This window comes from Camelus bactrianus, chromosome 8, assembly GCF_048773025.1.
Source record: "Camelus bactrianus isolate YW-2024 breed Bactrian camel chromosome 8, ASM4877302v1, whole genome shotgun sequence".
Classification (NCBI taxonomy): Eukaryota; Metazoa; Chordata; class Mammalia; order Artiodactyla; family Camelidae; genus Camelus; species Camelus bactrianus.
The window spans coordinates 18,458,358-18,484,374 of record NC_133546.1 but is presented as its reverse complement, the minus strand read 5'-3'; the positions used below and the strand labels follow the sequence as shown (position 1 = coordinate 18,484,374).

The window sequence follows — 26,017 nt, the reverse complement described above, 5'->3', positions numbered from 1 at the left end:
TTTTTTTCCCTTGAAGAACCTTAAATATTTTGTGGTTTAACTGACCTAGAAAGAGTTACATAACTTTCCTTTTACTTCTGTACAGATTTTCAGAAGATTTTGAAGCAACGAACACTTGCTGCAATTTAAATGAAGACATTTTCTTCCCTTTTAACATGTTTATTTCTTCACCAGAATAACAACAAGCCAGAGATAAGTGTGAAGGAGTTTATAGATTGGATGCGTCTGGAACCACAGTCCATGGTTTGGCTGCCGGTTCTACATCGAGTGGCAGCAGCTGAGACTGCAAAACATCAGGCCAAATGCAACATCTGTAAGGAATGTCCAATTGTTGGGTTCAGGTAGGATGATCTACTGTTCGTGGTGGCAAGAGACGATCTTCTGTTCTGTTTGTTTAATTTCGGTGTATGTCCATCATTCCTTCCTGTTTACTCCCATTTGGGTTTTTCTGTCCTAAAGAAACAGGATACACAGCACATCCCATCTGTCTGAAAATGACATTCCTTCCGACAGCCCTCTGATACAGGAAACTTGCTTTATTATTATTGTTATATATACTGTTTTGCTCCAGAGCCAGAAATTTTTCTGAATTTCTATTTCCATAGAGAAATGTCCATGCATAACAATTGTATGACTCATTATACATATATGACCCTGATGGAATTTGGCATTTGGGGTCATAAGCAGGAAGTAGTAATTGAATATTAACTAACAACTAACCTAATTACTTTGTGTTACTTCTGCCAAGTTTTGTGTGAAATAGATTAACCCTACTTTCACACAAGGAGCAAAATTTGTCAGGGAATTTTGAGACTCATTTTTTATTGATGATATAAGTGACATTTTAAATTTTGATATGTCAGGCTAATAAGCATGAATCTCTTTTCTTCTCTGCCATTTTGCATTCTCATTCAAACATTACAAAACATCTTACGACTTGACTGTTTTTCTTCTCATTTGTTAAAACAGATGAAAACGAGTTTCAGAGACTTCAACTCCAAAAATTTGATTTTTTTTTTTCACTTAGGAGGTGGTATCCTTAATTTTCTTTGTGAAAGTTAAGGTGCTCTTTGCCCTAGTTTGGAGCTAAAATACTAAGCAAATTCCACATTTATGGCCAATCTAACTTTTATTTTTATGGTTATTTGAATAAATGAAATTCCTTACCACAGATGACTGATTTGCACTAAATAATAGGCATTCAGGCCAATGAATTTTCTTTTCTTTTATCTAGGTATCGAAGCCTAAAGCATTTTAACTATGACGTCTGCCAGAGTTGCTTTTTTTCGGGTCGAACAGCAAAGGGTCACAAATTGCATTACCCAATGGTGGAATATTGTATACCTGTGAGTACTAATCCGCTGTTTATTTATTTATTTATTTTTAATATGTTGCTTTTGAATTAACTAACATGTAAAATTATTTGATTTATTTAGACTTAACTTTATCTGGAAAAAGATCCCTTTCAAGATTGCTTAACCATATATTTTTTGTTGTTTTGTTTTCTTTTAAGCAAATACATCAGTGTTGAAATTTATTAGCACAGGAATTATATTTTTTTTTTGGAAAAATTAACTAATTAAATTTTATTTACATCTATGTTTTGATTTTAAACTCAACTTTCTCCATAGCACACTCTTTTAAGAGCTCACACTGACCTACCTTGAAACTGATACTATGTCATAAGAAATTATGTTTCTTTGAGACATATTTATAGTTTTCATGTACATTTTCATAGTTAAATATTGTATTTACATTGACAAAAACATAGAAAATTGGAGAAAGTAAAAAATTCATAAATCTAGCTCCTGAATAAACTATCTTGCAATATTCTTCCATATCTCTGATTTTGTTGAGATCTTGTTTATTTTTATATTTCTGGAATTTTGATCCTGCTCTTTTGCACTGAACATGCCATATATAAGTATTCCCCCATGTTGTCACACAGTATAACCTTTCCTAGTTACAGAATATTTAACTGAGTGAATTACTATAATTTATCTAACCATTCCCTTAAATTTGGACATTTGGTTTATTTTCAATTTTCCGATATTAGAAGCAAAACTTTTATATATGTCTTTGTATATTTATAAATATACATTTATATTAAATTTATGTAAATATTTATAAATATAGCTCTTTCCTTATATTGCATAAATTACCATAGAATAAAGCACTAAAAATAGATGACCTGGGTCAATTGCCAAAATACCTCATGTCAAGTTATTTTTCTTAAAGAGAAGTTTATACCACTTTACATTATTATCTCATTTTGTTAATGTCTGATTTTACTATAGCCTCACTAGTATCGGTTACTGACTCCTGTTGTTCTTTTGATCTACATCTCTTTTTTTTTCTTCCAGTTTTATTGAGATACAATTGGCAGACGGCACTGCACAAGTTTAAGTTGTACAGATATATGTCTCTTTTTTATCTTCATTTTTCTGTCAATAGCTATTTTTTTAGCTTCTTTCCAAATAGTGAACCAAAATTTATTCATAGAGCTGTACATTTTCTTGGTTTCAGGAATTGAGTTACTTTTTGGGTCATAAATTGACAGAAAGGCAGCAACACTTATAAAACATACACATATAAATCTCACTCACATTCTTAGGTATCTTATCTCAAATAAATAGGCACTGTATATATGGAGAAAATTAATCTCTAGAAAATGTTGCTGAATTATAATAGATGAACTATCCATAGTGCATAAGGACTTTGGGAAAAGTTCCCCTAAGAAAATTTGTGAAGCACCATTTATTACTATGATTAACATATTCATTCACTCAACAAATGAATATTGAGTACTTACCATGTGTCAGATGCTATTTTTGGCCCTGATAATTCATCAGTGTACTACCGAGATAGAGAAGATTACTGACTCTCCTGCTTCTTCCCATTTAGGAGGAGGAGATGTGTGACAGTGAACAAGGAAACAAATAAATGAGATCATTACAGATTGTAGTGAGTGCCTTTAAAGAAATAGATGGAAAATGAGATAGAAAATTAGAGGAGGCACTTTAGATAAAGAAATCAGGGAAGGTCTTTCGGAGAAGTTAACATTTTCAGTTGAGCTTGAAGGATGAGAAACAGTTGTGTAAAGAACTGGTATAGAAGAGTATTTCAGAAAGAAGAACCAGCACACACAGTGGTCTGGAGGTGGGAAAGAGGTTGGCATGACTGGACATAGAAGAAAGTGGAGCTTATTATTGCACAAGGGGAGTGTGGTAGGTAGCACTGGCTATTTGAAGTGCCCAGAGCAAAATAAACATGTGGGGGTCCCTTGCTAAAAACTTATTGCGACTTTCAAGATAGCAGCAGCAGAGCATTAAAGGCCAAGCTCAGGGAGCTTCCATAATACATTCACAAGGCTGGCCCTGGAGTGGGAAAGAGGGGAGAATGACGGGGGAACAGAAAGAAACTGGAGTGAATTTCACAAAGAGTGAATTTCTCCCTTAACAAAAGGAAGAATGGTAGGAGATAGGATTAAAGAGAAAGGCAAATAAATATTAGGTGGTGCAGAACCCTGCTGGTCACTGTAAAGCATTTGATTTGGGGAGAAGTGTAGTATTGAAATTTGCATGATTGGAGTTAGAAATTTAGGAAACTGATTATAAAGAACTAATGTCAAAATGGGAAAAACCATAAAGTCAGATACATAAATATGACTACATATTTAAAGATGTATAAAGTAAATAAAAGTATGTAAAATTACTATTTCTCTTGTTCTTAAATATGATAATCCATAATGGTTTTGCAAAATACCCACACAATTTGAAATCTACATTACTTCAACATCAGTCATTAGCCAGTGTGGGCAAGTTTGAGAATCACTGATACACTAATGAATTTCACTCTCCAGCTGTCATTTTAAAATACAATCTGTAAATTACCTAATGTTCTTCTTGTTCCCTAGTCTTTGCAAAGTCACCATTATCATGCCTAAGATTATAGCTTACCCTGCATTGTACAGAGTGACTTCCTTCTTGCAGATATGCTTTAGGAGGTTTTTTGCCCATTTCTGAAGTTTGTGTAGTTATCTTAATCAGCCACCTACTCATAAATCATCTCTTATGACAGGTTATTTTCTGCATTTGACCTCATAACTTTTGATAAAATGACTAGAAATGTATGTAAGTTGAATTTTTGAAAGGCATACTGTTGAATTTAATAGTAATGAATTACTTGATTTAACGGTTATCCAGAATTTCTCTTTTCTTTTCCTTTAAGTGAGTTTTATTTATGGTACATTCATCTTTTACCCAATGTTCTCTAAACTCATTTGATGTCTACCTTATAAAATGAACTAAAATACGAATTTTTTCAGTATAATCATAGTAAGCACCACTCAAGTGTTGAATGGATCAGACCTTTCTTTATGCATCCTGATGTTTGCGTTTCTCATAGCGCATCTCCGTTTGTGGTCAGGAAAATGCTCTAGTCATATCACTGACTTGATTTTTTTCCTGTTCAAGTTCCTTTTTCAGCTGAATCTGAATGTTGCTATTGTTAAAAGCTTCCTGAAGTTTTTAAGGCTTATTTTAAACCCTCAAAGCTCAAGAAATATTTCTTCCAATATATCAGCTTATTGTCTATGACAGTTTGTGTCTTTAGATGTAGGGAGACCAATGCTGTATGAATTAGTGATCATAATTTGTCAAGGTGTTTTATGAAATTGATAATAAAACATTCATCTATAGAAATGAAGTAGAATTTTTCGTTTTCTAGGAAATGATTTTTTAAAACCTTTTATGTTTCCTCATCATTCTATGATACAAGTTTGTACGTTTAAGAATTCTTTGGGGGGAGGCTGTCGCTCAAGTGGTAGAGCGCATGCTTAGCATAGACAAGGTCCTGGGTTCAACCCCCAGTACCTCCTCTAAAAATACAGTAAATAAGTAAACCTAACTACCTCCCTCCCCACAAAAAAAAAAAAAAAAAATTTTAAGTAAGAAAAAAAGGAAAATTAAAAAAAAAAAAAGAATTCTTTCATTAGGCCCAACAAGAGTTCATCTAAAACAGGCAGCGTGACAATAGATTTTATTTCATACCTGTCACCATTGTCTCTCCATTCATTCAAATCCCACTTTTTCACAAAAACAGCTTGACTCTTATTTTGTATGTGAAATCTTCCCAAACTCTCCTGGCTTCCCCTCACCAAAGCACATCATTCTCTGGCCTCTACCAACAGACCCCACTTCACCAGTTCGTGTTTGGTCCTGTGTTATCTTGTATTGTTTTCTGTGTGATGTTTTTTCCTCCTCAACTATCTTTTTAGCTCCTTGAGGACAAGGATGACTCATGCTTTTCTTACTATGCTTAGTTAATTCTGGTACATAAAGCTAAATGTGCTCATATCTGACATTATAAATACTATTTATAGAATATTAAAGCTGGAAAGGGTCTAAGAAATTATCTAACTCCTCCTCATTTTGAAGAAAAGACTAAGTCTTAGAGAAGGTAAGTAATTTGTTCAAAGGTTCTGGCATGGATATAGTGATTTAACTCCATTAGGGAAACATATACACAATTTGGCACATTAACAAACTGTTTTCTTTATGTTTTCAGGAATATTTTATTTTTTGGTACCTGTTATATACCAAGCATTTTGCTGAGGACTGGAAGTACAGAGAAAATATAATCAGGACAAAGCAAGGCCTTTATGTGGACAGATTCAACAATACTCTATATAATATTCTTTAGAATGAATAATCTTATGGAGCAAAATAATATTCAGATTTTTTCTCGATACTTGTGCACTGTATGTTTGAATTCTAGGATTAACATTTATTTTAAAAATAGTTACATTTTACATTAAAGATGTTCAGATTTTAAGTTTCTTTTTTTATTGGAATAAGAGTTTATGATCATTTAATTTCACAATGAAAATTGCCGTAGTTGGATCTTTTTTTTGAGTATAGTCTCTGTTGTAAATAACCAAATTTAATTCAAATTAGAAACATTTTTGTATGTTAGAACATATAATAGATAGTTCTTTAAATTAGAGAGGGAGGGTGATGAATTTCACATATGATTTATATGAATTCGAGCAATTTCTGACAGTAAGAGAGAGCTGGATAGGGTTAAGTATGGATGAGGATGGAAAACCTTTGGACATCTCCTGGGAGCAAGCATGAATCACCAAGGGAGGAGTGAATTGATTGTGCCTTCACCCCAGGAGTGCAGCTAAGGTTGATTGACAAGGATTTACAGTCAGTGACTCCATGATTGCTTAGCAGCTTTGGAATTAAATGATAAATATAGTTGAAGGCCAAAGAGGTGCACGATTCAAAGATGTTAATGATGCTGGGGTTGACTTGGACTATCTCCATGCTGAAGAAACCCCAAAGGGAGTTGGGGGGCTAAAGATCAAGATGTTGGGCCCAGAACAGGTTGTTCACATGAAAGAAGTAGGAGCAAGAGTCAGAAGTTTTGAGCTGAAAGATTTTTCCAAGTCAAAGATTTGGGATTGAGGGATGTTTTGAGCTATGATGAAGCCTAGGGTGTAGCCAGACCCCAGTGTATGAGAGAATTGGGATGCTGGATAGATATACAGCAAGGTCCTACTGGATAGGGCAGGGGACTATATTCAATAACTTGTAATAACCTATAATGGAAAAGAATATGAAAAAGAATGTACATGTATGAGTGAATCACTATGCTATACACCAGAACCTAGCACAACATTGTAATCAACTACAGTTCAATTAAAAAAAAGGAAGTGGGACATAGGAGGTTTCTGAGATGAGATGGCTTTTAGAAGTTCATCAGTCTGTTTCTAGAAGTGACAGATGATATCTGTGTCTGGCCAAGTGCAGTCAAAGGGGAGCAGACGGGCACGTTGATTTTACTAGGTGTTAAGGCTGAGGCTAAGGGGAAGATGCTGTAAACCTCCTCTATTCTTGGCCTTTGTGAAGGAACGATTACACAGGATTGTAAGGGAGATGGTGTTGTCATGGAGCATCAGGATTCACTGAAGGAGAAAGGTTGAAATTGCAGTTATGAGCAGGATGTATGGGAACGTGTTCATATATAGGAGAACACAGAGTCACGCTAACGAGAAAAGAAAGGTAAATAGAGGCTGTGTGCATCTGATGAGAGACAGTATCCCAGTCCATGTCGGGAAGATGGGGAAGTGGGGAAAGTCAGTAGAGAGAGTACTTACCCATTGGTAAGCATAGGTATCAGGGACTGAAGGCCTAGCTCAAATAGGAAGGTGGTTTGAGAGCCGTGTTAGCTCAGGGAGAAGGGATGAGATATTCTTAAAATTTTGTTGCTGGAAGGGTCAGCAACATTGGCTATTCCCAGCGTTCAAATTGGTGGGGGTAGAATCCTTGCAGAATTCTCTGCTTACGTGCTAGGTTTGCAGCGGACTGGATTTTTCTGATAGCTCCACTGAGATTTTGGTGAGAAGAGAGGAGGACAGGAAACAGCGCATTAAGAGTTAACAACACTCAAAACAGATTCGTGTTGTATTTTTTAAGCAAGTGCATATTACTTTTAAAGCAACTAGTTGAAGCATGTCCTTGTCAATATTAGTTAATATATGGGGAAATAAAACAAAAGTTCATATTTTCAGTGTTTTTAGAAAGTGTAGAAAAATCAGTTTCCTACAGAAAAAAAAATAGAAAAAATTTTCTTTTTAAGGTTAAAAGTGAAGTCACATCTTTCTTTTACAAGCTGTATGTTGTTGGCAAGAAACGAACAAAAACAAAAAGAACAAAGGAAAAAACTAGAAATAGTTGTATTGTCCTCCCCTCTCCACCTCTGCCAGCATCAATGTATTCGTAAGACTGTAAACATCAAATATTGGGAATGCTAATTCATTCTTTGGAAAGCTCCCCGTTGAGATAGTGTAGTTTGTTTTTGGCAGTCGTACTGCTTTGGATGAGACCTGGGATGTTTGCCAGTATGCTAAAAATGCAGCATCACTGCTGCTTCTCTGACCTCAGCATCCTGACGAGGTTCTTCAGTTCTTGCCTACCTTACATTGTTTTCCCAGTAAGTTGAGTGCATTTATATTGTGTCATTAACTTTTTTTTTTAACATTTTTTATTGATTTATAATCATTTTACAATGTTGTGTCAAATTCCAGTGTTCAGCACAATTTTTCAGTCATTCATGGACATATACACACTCATTGTCACATTTTTTTCTCTGTGAGTTATCATAACATTTTGTGTATATTTCCCTGTGCTATACAGTGTAGTCTATTCTACAATTCTGAAATCCCAGTCTATCCCTTCCCACCCTCCACCCCCCTGGTAACCACAAGTCTGTATTCTCTGTCTGTGAGTCTATTTCTGTCCTTTATTTACGCTTTGTTTTTGTCTGTTTGTTTGTTTTTGTTTTTGTTTTTTAGATTCCACATATGAGCGATCTCATATGGTATTTTTCTTTCTCTTTCTGGCTTACTTCACTTAGAATGACATTCTCCAGGAGCATCCATGTTGCTGCAAATGGCATTATGTTGTCGGTTTTTGTGGCTGAGTAGTATTCCATTGTATAAATATACCACATCTTCTTTATCCAGTCACCTGTTGATGGACTTTAGGCTGTTTCCATGTTTTGGCTATTGTAAATAGTGCTGCTATGAACATTGGGGTGCAGGTGTCATCCTGAAGTAGATTTCCTTCTGGATACAAGCCCAGGAGTGGGATTCCTGGGTCATATGGTAAGTCTATTCCTAGTCTTTTGAGGAATCTCCACACTGTTTTCCATAGTGGCTGCACCAAACTGCATTCCCACCAGCAGTGTAGGAGGGTTCCCCTTTCTCCACAGCCTCTCCAGCATTTGTCATTTGTGGATTTTTGAATGACGGCCATTCTGACTGGTGTGAGGTGATAGCCTCATTGTAGTTTTGATTTGCATTTCTCTGATAATTAGTGATACTGAGCATTTTTTCATGTGCTTTTTGATCATTTGTATGTCTTCCTTGGAGAATTGCTTGTTTAGGTCTTCTGCCCATTTTTGGATTGGGTTGTTTATTTTTTTCTTATTGAGTCGTATGAGCTGCTTATATATTCTGGAGATCAAGCCTTTGTCGGTTTCACTTGCAAAAATTTTCTCCCATTCCGTAGGTTTTCTTCTTGTTTTATTTCTGGTTTCCTTTGCTGTGCAGAAGCTTGTAAGTTTCATTAGGTCCCATTTGTTTATTCTTGCTTTTATTTCTTCTAGGAGAAAATTTTTGAAATGTATGTCAGATAATGTTTTGCCTATGTTTTCCTCTAGGAGGTTTATTGTATCTTGTCTTATGTTTAAGTCTTTAATCCATTTTGAGTTGATTTTTGTATATGATGTAAGGGAGTGTTCTAGCTTCATTGTTTTACATGCTGCTGTCCAGTTTTCCCAACACCATTTGCTGAAGAGACTGTCTTTATTCCAATGTATATTCTTGCCTCCTTTGTCAAAGATGAGTTGACCAAAAGTTTGTGGGTTCATTTCTGGGCTCTCTATTCTGTTCCATTGGTCTATATGTCTGTTTTGGTACCAATACCATGCTGTCTTGATGACCGTAGCTCTATAGTATTGTCTGAAGTCTGGGAGAGTTATTCCTCCAGCCTCTTTCTTTCTCTTCAGTAATGCTTTGGCAATTCTAGGTCTTTGATGGTTCCATATGAATTTTATTATGATTTTTTCTAGTTCTGTGAAATATGTCCTGGGTAATTGGATTGGGATTGCATTAAATCTGTAGATTGCCTTGGGCAGTGTGACCATTTTAACAATATTGATTCTTCCAATCCAAGAGCATGGAATATCTTTCCATTTTTTAAAGTCTTCTTTAATTTCCTTCATCAATGGTTTATAGTTTTCTGTGTATAATTCTTTCACCTCCTTGGTTAGATTTATTCCCAGATATTTTATTACTTTGGGTGCTATTTTAAAGGGGATTGTTTCTTTACTTTCTTCTTCTGTTGATTTATCGTTAGTGTAAAGAAATGCAACTGATTTTTGAACGTTAATTTTGTAACCTGCTACCTTGCTGAATTCTTCAATCAGCTCTAGTAGTTTTTGTGTGGACCTTTTAGGGTTTTCTATATATAGTAACATGTCATCAGCATATAATGACACTTTTACCTCTTCTTTTCCAATTTGGATCCCTTTTATTTCTTTCTCTTGCCTGACTGCTGTGGCTAGGACTTCCAGGACTATGTTGAATAGGAGTGGTGATAGTGGGCATCCTTGTCTTGTCCCAGATTTTAGTGGGAAGCTTTTGAGTTTTTCACCGTTGAGTACTATGCTAGCTGTAGGTTTGTCATATATAGCTTTTATTATGTTGAGATATGTTCCCTCTATACCCACTTTGGCGAGAGTTTTTATCATAAATGGGTGTTGAATTTTATCAAATGCTTTTTCTGCATCGATTGAGATGATCATGTGGTTTTTGTCCTTTCTCTTGTTGATGTGATGTATTACACTGATTGATTTGCGTATGTTGAACCAGCCTTGTGTCCCTGGCATGAACCCCACTTGGTCATGATGTATAATCTTTTGTATGTGTTGTTGGATTCTATTTGCTAAAATTTTGGTGAGGATTTTGGCGTCTATGTTCATCAGTGATATTGGCCTATAATTCTCTTTTTGTAGTGTCTTTGCCTGGTTTTGGTATCAGGGTGATGGTGGCTTCATAGAATGAGTTTGGGAGTATTCCCTCCTTTTCAATTGTCTGGAAGAGTTTGAGAAGGACTGGTATGAGTTCTTCTTTGTATGTTTGGTAGAATTCCCCGGTGAAGCCGTCCGGTCCTGGACTTTTATTTGTAGGGAGGTTTTTAATTGCTATTTCTATTTCCTTTCTAGTGATCGGATTGTTCAAGTGTTCAGATTCTTCTTGATTCAGTTTTGGTGGACAGTATGTTTCCAGAAACTTGTCCATCTCCTCTAGGTTATCCAGTTTGGTTCCATATAGTTTTTCATAATATTCTCGTGTGATATTCTGTATTTCTATTTTGTTTGTTGTAATTTCTCCATTTTCCTTTCTTATTTTGCTAATTTGTGCTCTCTCTTTTTTCTTCTTTGTGAGTTTGGCCAGAGGTTTGTCGATTTTATTTACTTTTTCAAAAAACCAGCTTTTGGTTTGGTTGATTTTTTTCTATGGTCTTGTTAATCTCTATTGTATTTAATTCCTCTCTGATCTTTATTATTTCCTTCCTTCTGCTGCTTTTTGGGGCTTTTTGTTCTTCTTTTTCTAATTCATTCAGGTGGTGGGTTAAATTGTTTATTTGAGATTGTTCTTCTTTTTTGAGGAAGGCCTGTATCGCTATAAACTTCCCTCTTAGCACTGCCTTTGCTGTGTCCCATAGGTTTTGAGTGGTTGTGCTTTCATTATCATTTGTCTCAAGGTATTTTTTAATTTCAGCTTTGATTTCCTCATTGATCCATTGTTTTTTCAATAACATATTTTTTAATCTCCATGCTTTCCTTTTTTTCTCCTTTGTTTCTCTGTTGTTGATTTCCAGTTTCATGGCATTGTGGTCAGTAAAGATGCTTGAGATAATTTCTATCTTCTTAAAATTGTTGAGGTTTCTTTTGTGCCCAAGTACATGATCGATCCTGGAAAATGTTCCATGTGCACTTGAAAAGAATGTATATCCTATTTTTGGGGGGTGTAATGCTCTGAAAATATCCACCAAGTCTAGTTTTTCTATTGTAGTATTTAATTTCTCTGTTGCCTTGTTTATTTTCTGTCTGGAAGATCTGTCTAGTGATGTTAATGCAGTGTTAAAATCTCCAACTATGATTGTATTCCCATCAATATCCCCCTTTATCTCTGTTAGTAATTCTTGTATGTACTTAGGTGCTCCTATATTGGGTGCATATATATTAACGAGTGTAATATCCTCATCTTGTATCACTCCTTTAATCATTATAAAATGTCCTTCTTTATCTTTCTTTATGGCCTTTGTTTTAAAGTCTATTTTGTCTGAAATCAGTACTGCAACACCTGCTTTTTTGGCTTTTCCATTTGCATGCAATATCCTTTTCCATCCTTTCACTCTCAATCTATATGTGTCCTTCTCCCTAAAGTGGGTCTCTTGTATGCAGCATATTGAAGGTTCCTGCTTTATTATCCAGTCTGCCACTCTGTGTCTTTTGACTGGAGCATTTAGTCCATTAACATTTACAGTAATTAATGATAGATGTGTGTTTATTGCCATTTTGAACTTATCTTTGCAGTTGAATTGGTATATCCTCTTTGTTCCTTTCTTCTTCCTTTTGTGGTTTGGTAATTTTCCTTTGTATTATCATGGATTTTATTTAATTTTTGTGACTCCTTTGTAAATTTTTGGCTTGTGGTTACCCTTTTTTGTAAATCTATCAACCCATTACTATAACTGTTTTTATTAAACTGATAGTAACATGATCTCAAACCCATCCTACTGTTAAAAAAAATTTAAAAAAAAAGAAAAAAATATTCTATATTTCCCTGCCTCCCTCTCCCACTCTCAGTGATTTGTATGTCTTCTTTTATAATTTCATGTTTACTTTATGTGTAATTCATGAGTTATCACCTTTCCAGTGTGTGTTTCTCATTTCTGTAGCATCCTGCTGCTTTTCTATTTAGAATAGCCCTTTCAATATTTCTTTTAGCATGGGTTTAGTGTTGCTAAACTCCTGCAGCTTTTTTTTGTCTGTGAAACTCTTTATTTCTCCTTCTATCTTCAAGGATAGCCTTGCTGGATAAAGGATCCTAGGCTGCATCTTTTTTTCATTCAGGGCTTTGAATATATCTTGCCACTCCCTTCTGGCGTGTAGTGTTTGTGTAGAGAAATCAGCTGAGAGCCTTATGGGGGTTCCCTTGTAACTTACTCTTTGCTTTTCTCTTGCTGCCTTTAGAATCATTTCTTTATCCTTGACTCTGGCCATCTTGATTATGATATGTCTTGGTGTGGGTCTATTTGGGTTCTTCCTGTTTGGGACCCTCTGAGCTTCCTGTACTTGGATATCTGATTCCTTCTTTAAGTTTGGGAAGTTTTCAGTCATGATTTCTTCAAAAACCTTTTCAATCCCCTTTGATCTTTCTTCTCCTTCTGGGACCCCTATTATGCGAAGATTGGGACGCTTTATATTATCCCATAGGTCCCTTATGCTATTTTCATTATTTTTTATTTTCTTCTCTTGTAGTTCTTCTGAATGGGTGCTTTCTATTGCCCTGTCTTCTAGATCACTAATTCGTTCCTCTGCATTATCTAGTCAGCTTTGCACAGCTATTAGATCATTCCTCATCTCCGTCAATGAGTTTACCCATTCTACTTGGCTCTTCTTTATAGCTTCAATTTCATTTTTGACATATTTTATATCTCTAAACACTATCTCTTTTAATTCCTTCAGCAATTCGATCACTCCTTTTTTGAAATCTTGATCTAGTAGGCTATCGATGTCTATTTCGTTGATCTTTCTTTCACGGGATTTCTCTTGCTCTTTTAATTGGGAAAGGTTTTTCTGCTTCTTCATCTTGCTCATACCTCTTTGGCACTGTGGTTTATGGAGTATCAGTTGTTTATTTTGGTCCTTAAGGATTTTATCTATCTAATACCTATTTAGGAATAGAACTTAGGAAAAAAAGAAAAAAAATAAGAGAGAGAGAAAGAATTTTAAAAGAAGGGAGAAAGAGGGTTTGAAAACAGTGTATAATGAATAATAGAAGAGTGAGTTGAAGCAGAGTATTAATCGGGTTGAGACGTCCTTTTAAAACCTTTACAAAAAAAGGGGGGGGAGATGAATAGATGTATTTGAAACCTGTGTCTAATCAATAGCAGGACATCAAAACCCAAGAGAAATAGAAATGAATTAAGAAGTAAAGATTAAGAGAGTAATAGAAAATAGAACAGGTAAAAACAGATATAAAAAAAAAGGGGGGGGGTGGTTTGTCGGTGTTCTCCTGGAGTCTGTGTGCTTTTGATGTGAAGTCTTTCTGTCTTCGTCCTGTTTTGGAAGCTCAGCTTGCTGTTTTCAGAGGCCCTCCATTGGCGCCCTCTTCTGTGCTGCTCCCAGCACCTGTCGGCAAGCAGATCGCGCCTCCTCCTAACACTGGGTCAGGTGCAGCTCTCTGCTGTGGGGGAGCAGGTCGCTGCCCCTCCGGATGCTGCAGTCAGATGTTGCAGACTGGCCAGGTAGGAGGGCTGGTCGTGCCCCCTCCCAGCACCTCGGTCAGGGGCTGTGTTCCTGCCCGAAAGACGGGGGGGGCCGCTCTCCCTCTACCTGCACCACCGGTAGTTCCGCTCTCTGTGCGGCTGCGCGCTCCACCCTGGTCGGCGCTCCGCGAGTGGGCTCGGGGAAGACCGAGGGACAGCCCTGTCCCTGCTCCGAGCCAACACCCAGCTCCTTGTTGTCTTTGTGGAGCAAGTTCTCTGAGGGACCAGGATGGAAGGATCCTATCTGCCCCGGGCTGCAGGCCAGTCTCAGTCTGGCCTTTGAGGCTGCTAAGCCCTTCGGTTCGGATGCAGGTTTCGCCCCCGCCCCCGCCTGAGTGCTCAGCGCGGAGGATATGGCGGCTGTGCCTGAGCCCCGCCTCCCTTCCCCCGAAAACTTTCCGCGGGTTTTCAGAGATGGGGGTGTGCACCCTTCCCCCGAGAGCACATCAACCTTGCTGTTTTATGGAGGGCCCAGGTTGTTCTGCCCTGTGCCACCGACAGCCACGGCACTCAGCCCCTTGCGTTCCCCCGGGGCTGCCTCCGTGCAGCCACTTCCGTCCTCCGCCCGGCTTGTGCAGCCTGGCCCTGCCCGCCACTGCCGGCCCCCTTCTCAGGCGGGGTGTCGGGGGGACGCTCTGTGCCCGTTTAACTTAGTTCTGTTAGTCAAGGGCTGCTCTGTACAGATCGGAGCCTCGGAGGCTCCCCCTCTGTCCCACTGGCCTCTCAGTTGGAGAGGGGAGACCCAGCGAGCGAGCTCCAGTCCTCCTTTGCCACTCCCTCCCCGCAGGACCTGTCCCGCGCTGCTTTGCCTTTTGTTCTTTCTTTTTTCCTTTTCTCCTAACAGATTTTTGGCGTCTTTATCTTTTGAAGAGGGCGATGTTCTGTCGGAGTTCCACAGGTGCTCTGGTTGGCTGAGTGGGTCTGTAGATGTGGGTCTTGGTGTATTTGTGGGAGAGGGTGACCTGCGAGCGTCCTTCTACTCCGCCATCTTCTCCGTCTTGTGTCATTAACTTTTAAGGTGACTTTTGAACCAAATCCATTTTACTCTGGATGACTTACTACCCTCCGTGTTCCTGACCTCTTGATGATTCGGTTAATGCTAATAGTTTCATTTCATATTTTTCCACTAGAACTGGAAAGGCTCTGAGCTTATCTTACTTATTTCATCATATCCATAGAATGTAGTTCATCTGAATTTCAACTTGTTGAAATCGAAGAACCTTAAATCAAAGCTGAGAAGCTGTTTTGCATTACAAAGCTATTGGAATGTCTTCAAGATAAGCCCTATGATAGTGAAATGTACTCTAGTGAAGTAGTGAAGTACGCATCTGTCATTTGGGACTGTTGACTTCTGTGTTTAAGAAGTAAATTTTGCTAATGAGAGTGCTGTTCAACAATGATTCTTGCATTTGTGCATGATCCGAATAATAATATTTAATTATTCAACTTATATGCCAAAGACTGTGTTGTTTCTTATGTACCCTTAATTTTCCTCCTTGTACTTCCTTGTTTTCCTCTGTCTATAACTTATGCATAATTGTAGTTAAGTTAAAAATCTAATGTTGAGAGTATTTGTTAAGGAATTAGACAATACCGCCTTCCTTCCCAAGTTATAAATTGACCAAAGAAATTTTGAGATTTAAAATGAGTATGTTTTTAATTTGCAATTCTTTAACTCTAAATTTTGCTCTGTATGATACGTATATTTGTTCATAGTCAAGGAGGAAAATTTAAAATACTTCCAACTTTGGTTGGCAAAATAGAACTCAAGTGAAAAATCATCTCATACCTGCTTATACAGGAGTTGGGGGAATTTTTGGTAGAAAGTTACATGGATGGATCTACCCCAGGATACATTTTATAATTCAGCAACACTTTAAAAATACTTTATAATTTTTTTTGTACTAGTTGGCAGAGAGCAAGTCAAAAACTCATATTATCCAAATAAGTTTTCGTGATTATCTCACTGCTACCTAATAGCAGCATAGTGGAGGAAGTTTAATTTTGAGTTTTTACATACCCACTTGTCTGTGTAGGTTCAGTTTTAAAATGTTTTCAACGGTGACTCACCTTCATTAGCTTTCCAAAAATGACAATTTGAAGGACAGTCCCGATTTGGATGTATGAGCTCTTATGTGCTTGTTCAAAATTAATCCAGAAGGATTTTAGGGAGATGGTGGTAGCAGTGGCTTCAGAGTTTTTTGATCTCTTTTACCTTTGCCATTTTCCTCCCATTTGCAAAAGAATTACATAAAAAGAGGCAGAGCAACTGGACAGCAAAACCAAACCCCTGGACAATATTTTACAACAAAACTAGGTAATGAGATATCCCCCAAATAAATCCAGGTGGTGACGTTCCACCCCCAGCCACAAAACCTGCAAGATATTCTTGGGGAGGAAAAAATTTACCTCTACCCTTCTGGGTTCTTTTGGCTTGTCTAATAATTAAATTGACATGAGACAGATTAACAGGAGAAAATCAAATTTTAATTTTGTGCATATAAGAGACTCAAAACAGTGACCAAAACAGGCAGCTTTTGTAACTTTTAGACAAAGAAACAATAACTTTGTGAAACTGACCAAAGAAACTTGGGCTCAGATACCAGTTAGTGAAGAATCTAAGCAGAATTTGTTCATACAGCTTCCTCAGCCTTGAATTCCCTGTCTCTTGCCATAAGGATGACTCCCTCTCTACCCGCTGCTTTCAGGGGGACAAGGAGGAGGGTCACAGTGTTCTTTTTGCACTGGCTGTTTCTCAAGTAACTTTAATCAAGATACCCCTTTGTCATAATTTGGGGTGACAGAACTCAGGAAAGAATTAGAAATAAAAGAAAAATAATTCTAGAAATTAAGACTAATTCATTTTAGTCATAAAAGAAATAGAAGATGAATAAGAGGCAAACTTGAAAACTCAAAAAGAGGTGAAGAAAGCATTATAAGGGGTAAGGGGAAATGACAAATATTGAAAAAAGGCCAAAAAAAAAAAAAAAAAAAGAAGAAGAAGAAGAAAAAGATTGAAAGTATGGATAATAAGTATCCCTGAAGAAGAAACCTATGGTGAGATGGAACAAAGACTAGAAATAATTTTTTTTTAAAAAAGGAAAACTAACCAGTTCTACTTCAAGAAAATTTTTTCAAAGAAAACCTTTCCTCCTCCACCAGAAAAGAAAAAAAAGAGGAAGGAGGGAAGGAAGGAAAGAAAGGGAAGGAAGGAAGGAAGGAAGAAAAAGAGAAAGAAAGAAAGAAAGAAAGAAAGAAAGAAAGAAAGAAAGAAAGAAAGAAAGAAAGAAAGAAAGAAAGGAAGGAAGGAAGGAAGGAAGGAAGGAAGGAAGGAAGGAAGGAAGGAAGGAAGGAAGGAAGGAAGAAGAAAGAAAGAAAGAAAGAAAGAAAGAAAGAAAGAAAGAAAGAAAGAAAGAAAGAAAGAAAGAAAGAGAAAGGAAGGAAGGAAGAAAAAGAAGGAAAAAGTGAAACTTTATACTGAAAGAGTATATTATGGCTGAGAACACTAATTCAAAAGGACCAACAGAGTGGTATATTCTGGTAAAATTACTAGACTTTAAAAAGAAAAAAAATCCTTTGATCATTTAAACAAAAGGGAAAAACATGACTAAAAAAGGAAAGAAAATTAAATAACCATAAGACTTTTCAACAGCAATGCTTTATACCAAAAGAAGATAGAGGAACATATTTAAGAAACTCAAGGGAAAAACATATGAGCCGAAGATTTCATATCCAGAAAACCAACTGTCTAGTAACTAGCAAAGAGCACAGGGAATCTGTCATCAACATGTAAGATCTCAGGTAATATTGGTCCAATCAGCACTTCTTGAGGAATTTACTAGAGACCAGGCTTCAGACAGCCAAAGTAACTAGAGAAACAGCATCGTAGGACTGATGGAGAGCACTGGATATTTTGTTATCTGGAGAACTTAAACTAGATGCAACAACCAGGAAGAGGTTCCAGCTGGCCAAAAATGGGGGACAGTTTGATCGTCAATAATGGTAATATATTTGACCCTGGAACAACTCAGGGGCTAGGAGCGCCAACCCTCTGGCTAGTGGAAATTCCATGTTTGTAAGTTCTCTTTGCAGTGGGCCCTTCATATCCTCGGTTTGTGTAGTGCTATAGTATGTACTTAGTGAAAAAAATCCGTGTATAAGTGGGCCTGTGTAGTTCAAACCCATGTTGTTCAAGGATCAACTGTAATTGCAGTAGATCAAAACCCATCGACTATGTTAATCTATGAATTCATAATGATATTTTAAAATAAATTAAAAATTGGTCACCTTTGGAAAATGACAGGAAACCAGTTCATTACAGGGAAAACTGGTCAATAAAAGAGAAAAATAAGACCTGTAATCTTGCCTTTCCTGAATGAACTGTCCTACCGATTGAATAAATAGATGAGGGGAGTATCTTTAAAAAACTGTTTCAACTAAAAATGAATGATGTAATATCCGAATTCTGAAGCTCCCTTTGGATGAACATAGGCATTTAGCATGACAGCTGCTAGGATCACGTGCCTCCTAAATCCTACTAAACACCACCATAATCTTGCCGAAAGAGCAAACCTGAGTCTCTTTCATTTTTCGGATCCAGCTGCCAATTTGCGGAATATCCAAAGGAACATGCTGAACTGTGCCAAAAATATTCAACCAGCAAAATCCAGACCCTAGGAAACTCTACAGTTCGAATTGCCTGAGTTTTCCAACAGTTAAATTGTAAGGAGATGGCAAGTGTGGAGAGGAAACCTGGTAGATTAAAAGTGTTTTAAGATATATCAGATTTTTTTTTTTTAATTTATGTAATGGAGGTTACTGGAGATTGAACCCAGGATCTTGTGCATGCTAAGCACACACTCTACCACTGAGTTATACCCTCCCCTCTATCTGATTTTTTAAATGAGCTAGACTAAACTGTAGTATCTAAGGACAGACAATGAACTATTTTTAAAACATAAGGAAGTTATTATTACTTATAAAAATGAGGATAATGGTTTTATGGACGTGGGGGCAGAATATGACTGGAATAGAGGCTGGAATGGAATGACAGGAGGCTTTTGAAATGTCCAACAAAGTTCAGTTTCCTGACTGGATGGTATTCACTGTATAATAATGTACTAAACCATGTATTTGTTGTCTATAGTTTTATATATCTGTGTTTTATTTTACAATAAAAAGAGTTTAAAAATAAATCAGTCCAGTCACAAACATTTTAAGAGTGGTTATCCCTGGGTGGCAGAAGAGGAGGCAATTTTAACGTTTCTCTTTTTTCTCTTTCTTTTGTATTTTTTTCTAATTGTACTTACAACAAACATGTCTTTTATGTGCAGTTTAGAAGTTACAAAGTGACGCTTCAATATAAATTTTGTAAAAATCAGCCACAGGGTATCTTAGCAGTACTTTATTTTAAATGAAGGGGAAATTCAGAATGTAATAATAGATATTTTAGTCACTGACTATGACTTCTTTTCTTACAAAACTTAAAATTGTTTATTTTCTTGGAGAAGTGACATAGTGCTGCTGTGTTGAAAAGACCCAGGTTTGCAAGAGCAGCTCTCTCCTTACTGACATTGTAGGTCTAAATCCCTGAAAGCTTTAGTATGTTTCCTTATGAGTCAAACAAGTGATGATAGTCTTACCATCCTTGATGGTAAAAAGAGGTTAAAGGAAAGCTATTTATAAGATGCAGAGTTCTGTGCCACTATGTTACCCTTGTGTCATCTTACGAGATCTACAAAATCTTTTGGTCTCCTTTCTTTTCTTACAGCAATGAATGAAAACCTGGTCTTTCAAGGAATGCATGGATAACTTAAAATATTGCATAATTTGTATAGTAATAAGTAGTCATCAATTTCATCTTCATATCATAACATCAGTAGTTAACTGCTTAAAAAAGAAAAAGAAGATGGAGTTGACTTTGATTATATTTACTATGATAGATGGATGGTCCTTTATTTTGTTTTTTTTGTCAAACTGTAGCTCCAGCACCTTAGAACTGAGAAATGTTAGGTCCTGTCATTAGATAGCAAATCAGACCAAATATGTACAACTGTCTTTTAACTTTTTTGATGAGAAAATGGGCATAATTCATTTTCTTGGGTCTGTCCCAACTGAAGAGTCACACTCCTGTGGGATGAGTTACTTTTCACTAAAGATTATGTTATTAGTGAATTTGGTGCCTTTAGATTACAACTGTTGGTGGTAGTTTTTTTCCCCTCAGTAAGCATTCTCTGTATGAGAATGCATTCATTTTTTCCAAATACTCAGTTGGAGCATTAGCAGAAACTCTAATTTAATTTCAGCCCCTGCTGTAATGTTTTGGGAGGCAGGTAGGTGCTTTGTTTCTATGCTTTTTGTGAGACAGAGAGGGTTTTTGTTGGTTGATTGGTTTTGCTTTGCTCTTCCATGTTTTGAATGTATTTCTCTAAAGAATGTATGATGTGCAATTGGACTTGTACTTTTGAATGATGTTTTTTTTTTTCCCCCAAGCAAGAGACCACATTGAAATCCAAATATAGATAAGCTAGGAGAACATTATGCCAGGTGAAAGAAGCCAGTCACAAAGAACCATGTATTATATGATTCCATTTGTAAGAAATGTCCAGATAGACAAATTCATAGAAACAGAAGGTAGATCAGTGGTTGTAGGGAGAAGATAGGGGTGGGAATGGAGGTGGGAATGACTGCTGATGGGCACAGGCTTTCCTTTTGAGGTGATGATAATGTTCTAGAATGAGATAGTAGTGATGGTTGCACAACGCCGTGAATATACTGAAAGGCACCATATTGGACACTGTCCTGGCTGAGGCCAGCTGGGTAAGTGGCCTGGTGCCTTGCCCACCCAGCACACTCAGGGCTGCCTGAGGTAAAGACCAGGATGTGACTTGACAACCACTGGCCTGACCAATAAAAATGTTTTTATTGCCAGATGGAAATGGACCAAGTAAAAGCTGGGGGCCATTACTTCCTTAGCTGCCTGTATATTAACAATGTGTTAAGAGCAGACCTAGAAATAAATTGGGTCATAAATGCTTATTCTTGCATAAGAGCCTTCTTTTTGTATTTCTGTCATGGAAAACTTCTTCCTTTTTTTTTTTTCTTCTCTTTACCAAAACATTCAGGATAAACATACCTATAACCTTAATGATCTGCAGTTGTGATACCCATTGCTAAAGGTCCAAATGTCCTTTATAGTAGGTCCTTTTGGCTTTATTCTCTGTCCCAGGTATTATGTCTCTAAATATTTCCTTCTTTACTCCCAACTGTGTTCTGCTTTTCTCTCCTGTTCTGCCTGGTTATAGATTTTAACCCAAACTATCATTTCACAGCAACCCTTTTTTCCTCTGTAGAGTGTCTTGGATTCTTTTTTTTTTTCATTAATGGCTTATTTTCTACACTTTACATTTTGGGCAGTTTGTATCTATATAATTGCAGGTATTTTATAGTTTATTCTTCGTTATTCAGGAAAAGATTTGACATTGTGGGTCTGATAGGAAGGCCTAATGATAACATGGGTTGTGCTTGCTGTGTATATATATTTTTTAATAAGGTAAAAATTGATGTATAAATAGCTTGGGCTGATTTATGTTTTCTCTGTGCTCTGCAGGCTTAGAGAATTAAAAGTTCCCTTAATTGTTTACTAGAAGAAGATATATTTAGGTGAAATGGGAGCAAATAGAAAGTAACAAAACTACATAAGGGTTGACTCAGAATTTAGTTGTTTTAAAAAATAATTATATTCTTTTCCCTTCCATCTGCAAAACAAGTTTGTATGACACCTGGGCATGGTTGTCATGAGGGAAAAGACAGACCGGGGAGGGTGCAAGGGCTGGGGAGAGCAGGCAGTGGGTAAGTCAAAGTATTTGGCACTCACTTTGTTATTATAAATAAGTTCTCTGATTTTGTTTCATAAACAGATTGGAGTGAGGTCTGTCTAATTATAGATAGGAAAGCCAAGTATGAGTCAGACAACCAAGGTTTTAGCTCAGTTTTGTATTTTAAATACATCTTAAGAAGGACTAACCTTGATGTCTGTTTAACACATTCCAAGTAAAAACTAGAATTGATGATAAGAATTAGAAAATTGGGGCTTAGAGAACAGTTCATGGAAAGGAACGAGGAGGGTGGAGGCTCAGGCAGATTTCAGCCCACTTCACCCTAAATGATTATTAACTAATCATCTTGAAATGCCTAAAAATGTAACATTTTATATTGCCATTAGAAATTTAGTCCATGTCAAGTAATTATACGTTTGCATGGTTGGGAAAGAACAAAGAATCTGACGGTATTCCTTGCACTGTAGCACACCAGTGCGGCCCTCCTCTTTCCCCTTTATGTATTACTTTCTTTTGTCCAGACTACGATTTATGCTGGCTTGTGAAGTCAGTACAGGCTACATATGTAGTTCACCTTCATTTATTCACCTTAGTTAAAACCATATAATATCCAGAATACTTCATTATCTCCAGATGTTTAATAGCAAATTGTAACTTTTTTAGAGAAAGGAATCAACCAATAACATTGCCCAAAACTAATTTTACTTTTTGGCCCAGTTGTTAAGATATTGGGAGAATGAGCTTCCTATGGTTTATTCTCAACAGGAAATTAAAAATTATAGACTAGTTGCTGGATGTATTTAATGATGAGTGCTGATGGCCATGTGTTCTCAGGACATTGTGTGTTATTCCAGAAATACATTAAGCTACTGAAACTGCTGTCATTTAATTGCATCAGTTTACATCTGCTTCAATTTGATTGTGGATAGTTGTCTCCTTCCATTTTAATGACAAAAGTGTAATTTTTTTCAACCTCATAGACAACGTCTGGGGAAGATGTACGAGACTTCACAAAGGTGCTGAAGAATAAGTTCAGATCAAAGAAATACTTTGCCAAACATCCTCGGCTTGGCTACCTGCCAGTCCAGACAGTTCTTGAAGGTGACAACTTAGAAACGTAAGTTTAATTTTAATAATGAAACTTGTATGTGTTCTTATAACCGATACTGTCTTTTATTATGTTAGTGACAAAAGAGAAATTGTCTGATACCAAAAGGAATTTGTGTTTTTGTAAAATATTTCATTTTAAAAGAGGTAAAATCAACTTGGAATCAATCTTCACAACATGAATTTTGAGTATTTGCTTTTGACAATGTTACAGCAAAATTTTCAGTTTTAATTTTGCGTAAGTTCCTAAACTTTAAAAATACGTACTAATGTCTCAACTTCACATTGGTCATCTCTTTCACTCTTACAAAAAACTTAAAGCAAATTGTCGTATTATATGCTTTTTCATCATTTTATTTCTTTTCCATTTTCCCCTCTTTGTAGGATGTTTTTACTATTTCTTGTAGTACATGTAATAGATGAAATTTCTTAAAAGTATATAATTTGAGTTTACAAAGATAAATAAAGTTTCAAGTAGCAAAATTACTATGGGATTATAAAGCAAAGAATAACAATTTATACCCTGAAGTGAAAAGAAAAAGAAAATTTTAAATGAGCCAGAAGAAATGCAGGGACTAATTTTAAATTACAAAACAATTATATATCAAGATCAAACTAAATATGATTTTACGTCTTTGAATCACTTTTTAAAATATCAGCGTAAATATGCCTGCCAAGGCAATTTTCTTTTGCTTGAATCTGGTGGAAAATGAACTTTTATTGCTAATCATCACCAGAGTGCTAGCCATAAAGAACAGTAAAGTTCCATTTACAGAAATATGCCTTCTCAAGTGACTATAAAAATGAAGCTCCGAAGGGTGGCATTTTCTAACCTGACACAGTAGAGAAAATTGTAGTAAGAAGTATAAAAATGTGTCAACATTTAGCCTTCAAAACTCATAGTTCATTTTATTGTATAAATGAGAGATCATCAGAGAGTCGGAATAGTCCTTTCTATCCTAGCAGTCCATGTCTCAAAGATGTCAAAATACAGGGATAGACTATTTAGTTCAAAATTTTTTCCATATAAAACCTTGTATACCAGGGGCTTTGCTACATTTATGTACATTTTTTTTTTTCAAAGCAACCAAGCTTTATAGTAAGCTTTATTTATCTCTCTGTAGGTAATGTTACAGGTCTGCCTGCAGAAAGAAATATAATGCAGCTGTCTGTGTAGCTAGATTGGTCCCAAAATGCCACATTTACATTTAAATACCAAAAAATACCAACTTTTGATAACATTGATATGAACTCCGTGCAACTAAGATATATGCCTCCCAGATATTTTTTTCCACCATCTACTTTAGAAGAAATTTTACTGAAGCAATTTCAATTTGAAGGACACTATTCAAATACTTAAAATCGATAAGGAAAGGTAGTTTTTGGTCCCTTCTTTGTCTTGTGGGTATGTTTTTTCCCTTTTTTTCAAAAGGTCATAAGATAATGCATTCTTATTTGTTTTAGTATCTAATAAATAGGCTGACTATGCTGAACACCTTCTAATAAAGACAAAATTGTACTTCTGTTGGTATCAGGTCTAAATAACCTTAGGAGTAACTGCCTGAGCATAGAATTATCACACACAGCTTTTATTTACAGGATAGTCTGAGACGTTGGAACTAGTGATGTGCCTTCCACTCTTTTGATAAACCATTGGCGTTTTATGTTCCAAATGCCTGCATCCTTCATATGAATCCTGCAGATAGATAGATCTTTTATACTCCTTTTAAGCAATTTTGATAATTTACCTTTCAGTGTCAAACTAATCACTGACATCAATCATTCTATTCTGAGTGACTCAGTTAAGTGAAAAAGAACAGAAAAATGTGCCAAATAATCGTGTGCTATGATTTTTGGCTGTAACTCTGAAGATGCTTCATTTCATCTAACATGAATTTACCAGTGTTTTCGGTGAGAGGAAAACAAGAGAAAGAAAAGAAGGAGTATAAGATTAAATCAGATGCCACAAGATCCTTTTTGGAAAAGATTTATGAGCTACTGGATACAGTGGGCAGGTTTTCTTCTTTTTTTAATCCTAGAACGCATTCTTGGAGTCAGTATAGTTCATTTTTCTACTGAGCCCTTTCCAGTACAAGGCCACTTAATCTTCTGGTGTAACAATTTATGTGAGTGGGTAGTAAAAAGTTTGATTTCGTTTGTTCTTCTATTTGTGGGAGGAGAAGACTGGAGAAAAACCAGCGAAGTGGTAAATGTGTTGAAGTTATTTATGAAGCTGATTAGAATTTTCTTTCGCTTCTTTCTCTTTCACCTCTGAAAAATGACGTGTCTTATCCTCCATCCAGTAATCATACATGCATGCGTGGAAGGGATTTATGGAGAAAATGAGTTATTATTAAAAGGAGGTAAACAAAACCATGCCTAGGTTTATTCAATTAATTTTGTAACAATTTATGCAATTTTTAAAAAAAATAAATCAACATAAATGAGTAGAGCTTAGTGAAAGAGTTACCACTGAAAATAAACCTGAGAAATAAGCTCAAATAATGGCAAAGTAATTTGAGAACTGAGAGAGATGTATTGGCTAAAAAGATAGGTTGGTTTCCCTGAAGACTGGGCGGACTCAAATAAACACCTCTCCCTGGTGTTGGTTAAGGTGGAATAGATGAGTTTCATGGTTTTTAAAGTTCTTACTGTAGCACGAACCAAGTCACAGTAAGTGTAATTATGGCTGTGGGAGCACTGGCCTGGGAGGAAGTGACACCCAACCTGAGAACTGAAAGATTAATGGGGCCAAACGCTCAGTGTTGGGTGCCTGGGGAGGAGAGGGGGAGTTTCCAGGCAAAGCAAACATTTTAAAAAGCCAGAAGACAAGATTGTTTTGGAAACTGGGATGGGAAGCAGGGAACAGTGACAAGCAAGGAGAGTGACAAGAAAAGCAGGAACCAGATAATGGGGGCCACGTCAGCCATGCCAAGGAGT

General features: G+C 36.5%; 1 protein-coding gene across 14 annotated transcripts in view; it reads left to right on the top strand.

Moving 5' to 3' along the window:
• The window catches only part of UTRN (utrophin), a 457,676-nt gene that overhangs the window by 404,916 nt on the left and 26,743 nt on the right, over window positions 1-26,017 (top strand). For all 14 annotated transcript variants that reach the window (XM_074368225.1, XM_010965836.3, XM_074368224.1 and 11 more), the window contains 3 exons: window positions 175-341; window positions 1,235-1,346; window positions 22,951-23,087. In XM_074368225.1, the coding sequence (XP_074224326.1) occupies window positions 175-341; window positions 1,235-1,346; window positions 22,951-23,087 (416 nt within the window). The remainder of the gene's footprint in view (window positions 1-174; window positions 342-1,234; window positions 1,347-22,950; window positions 23,088-26,017) is intronic.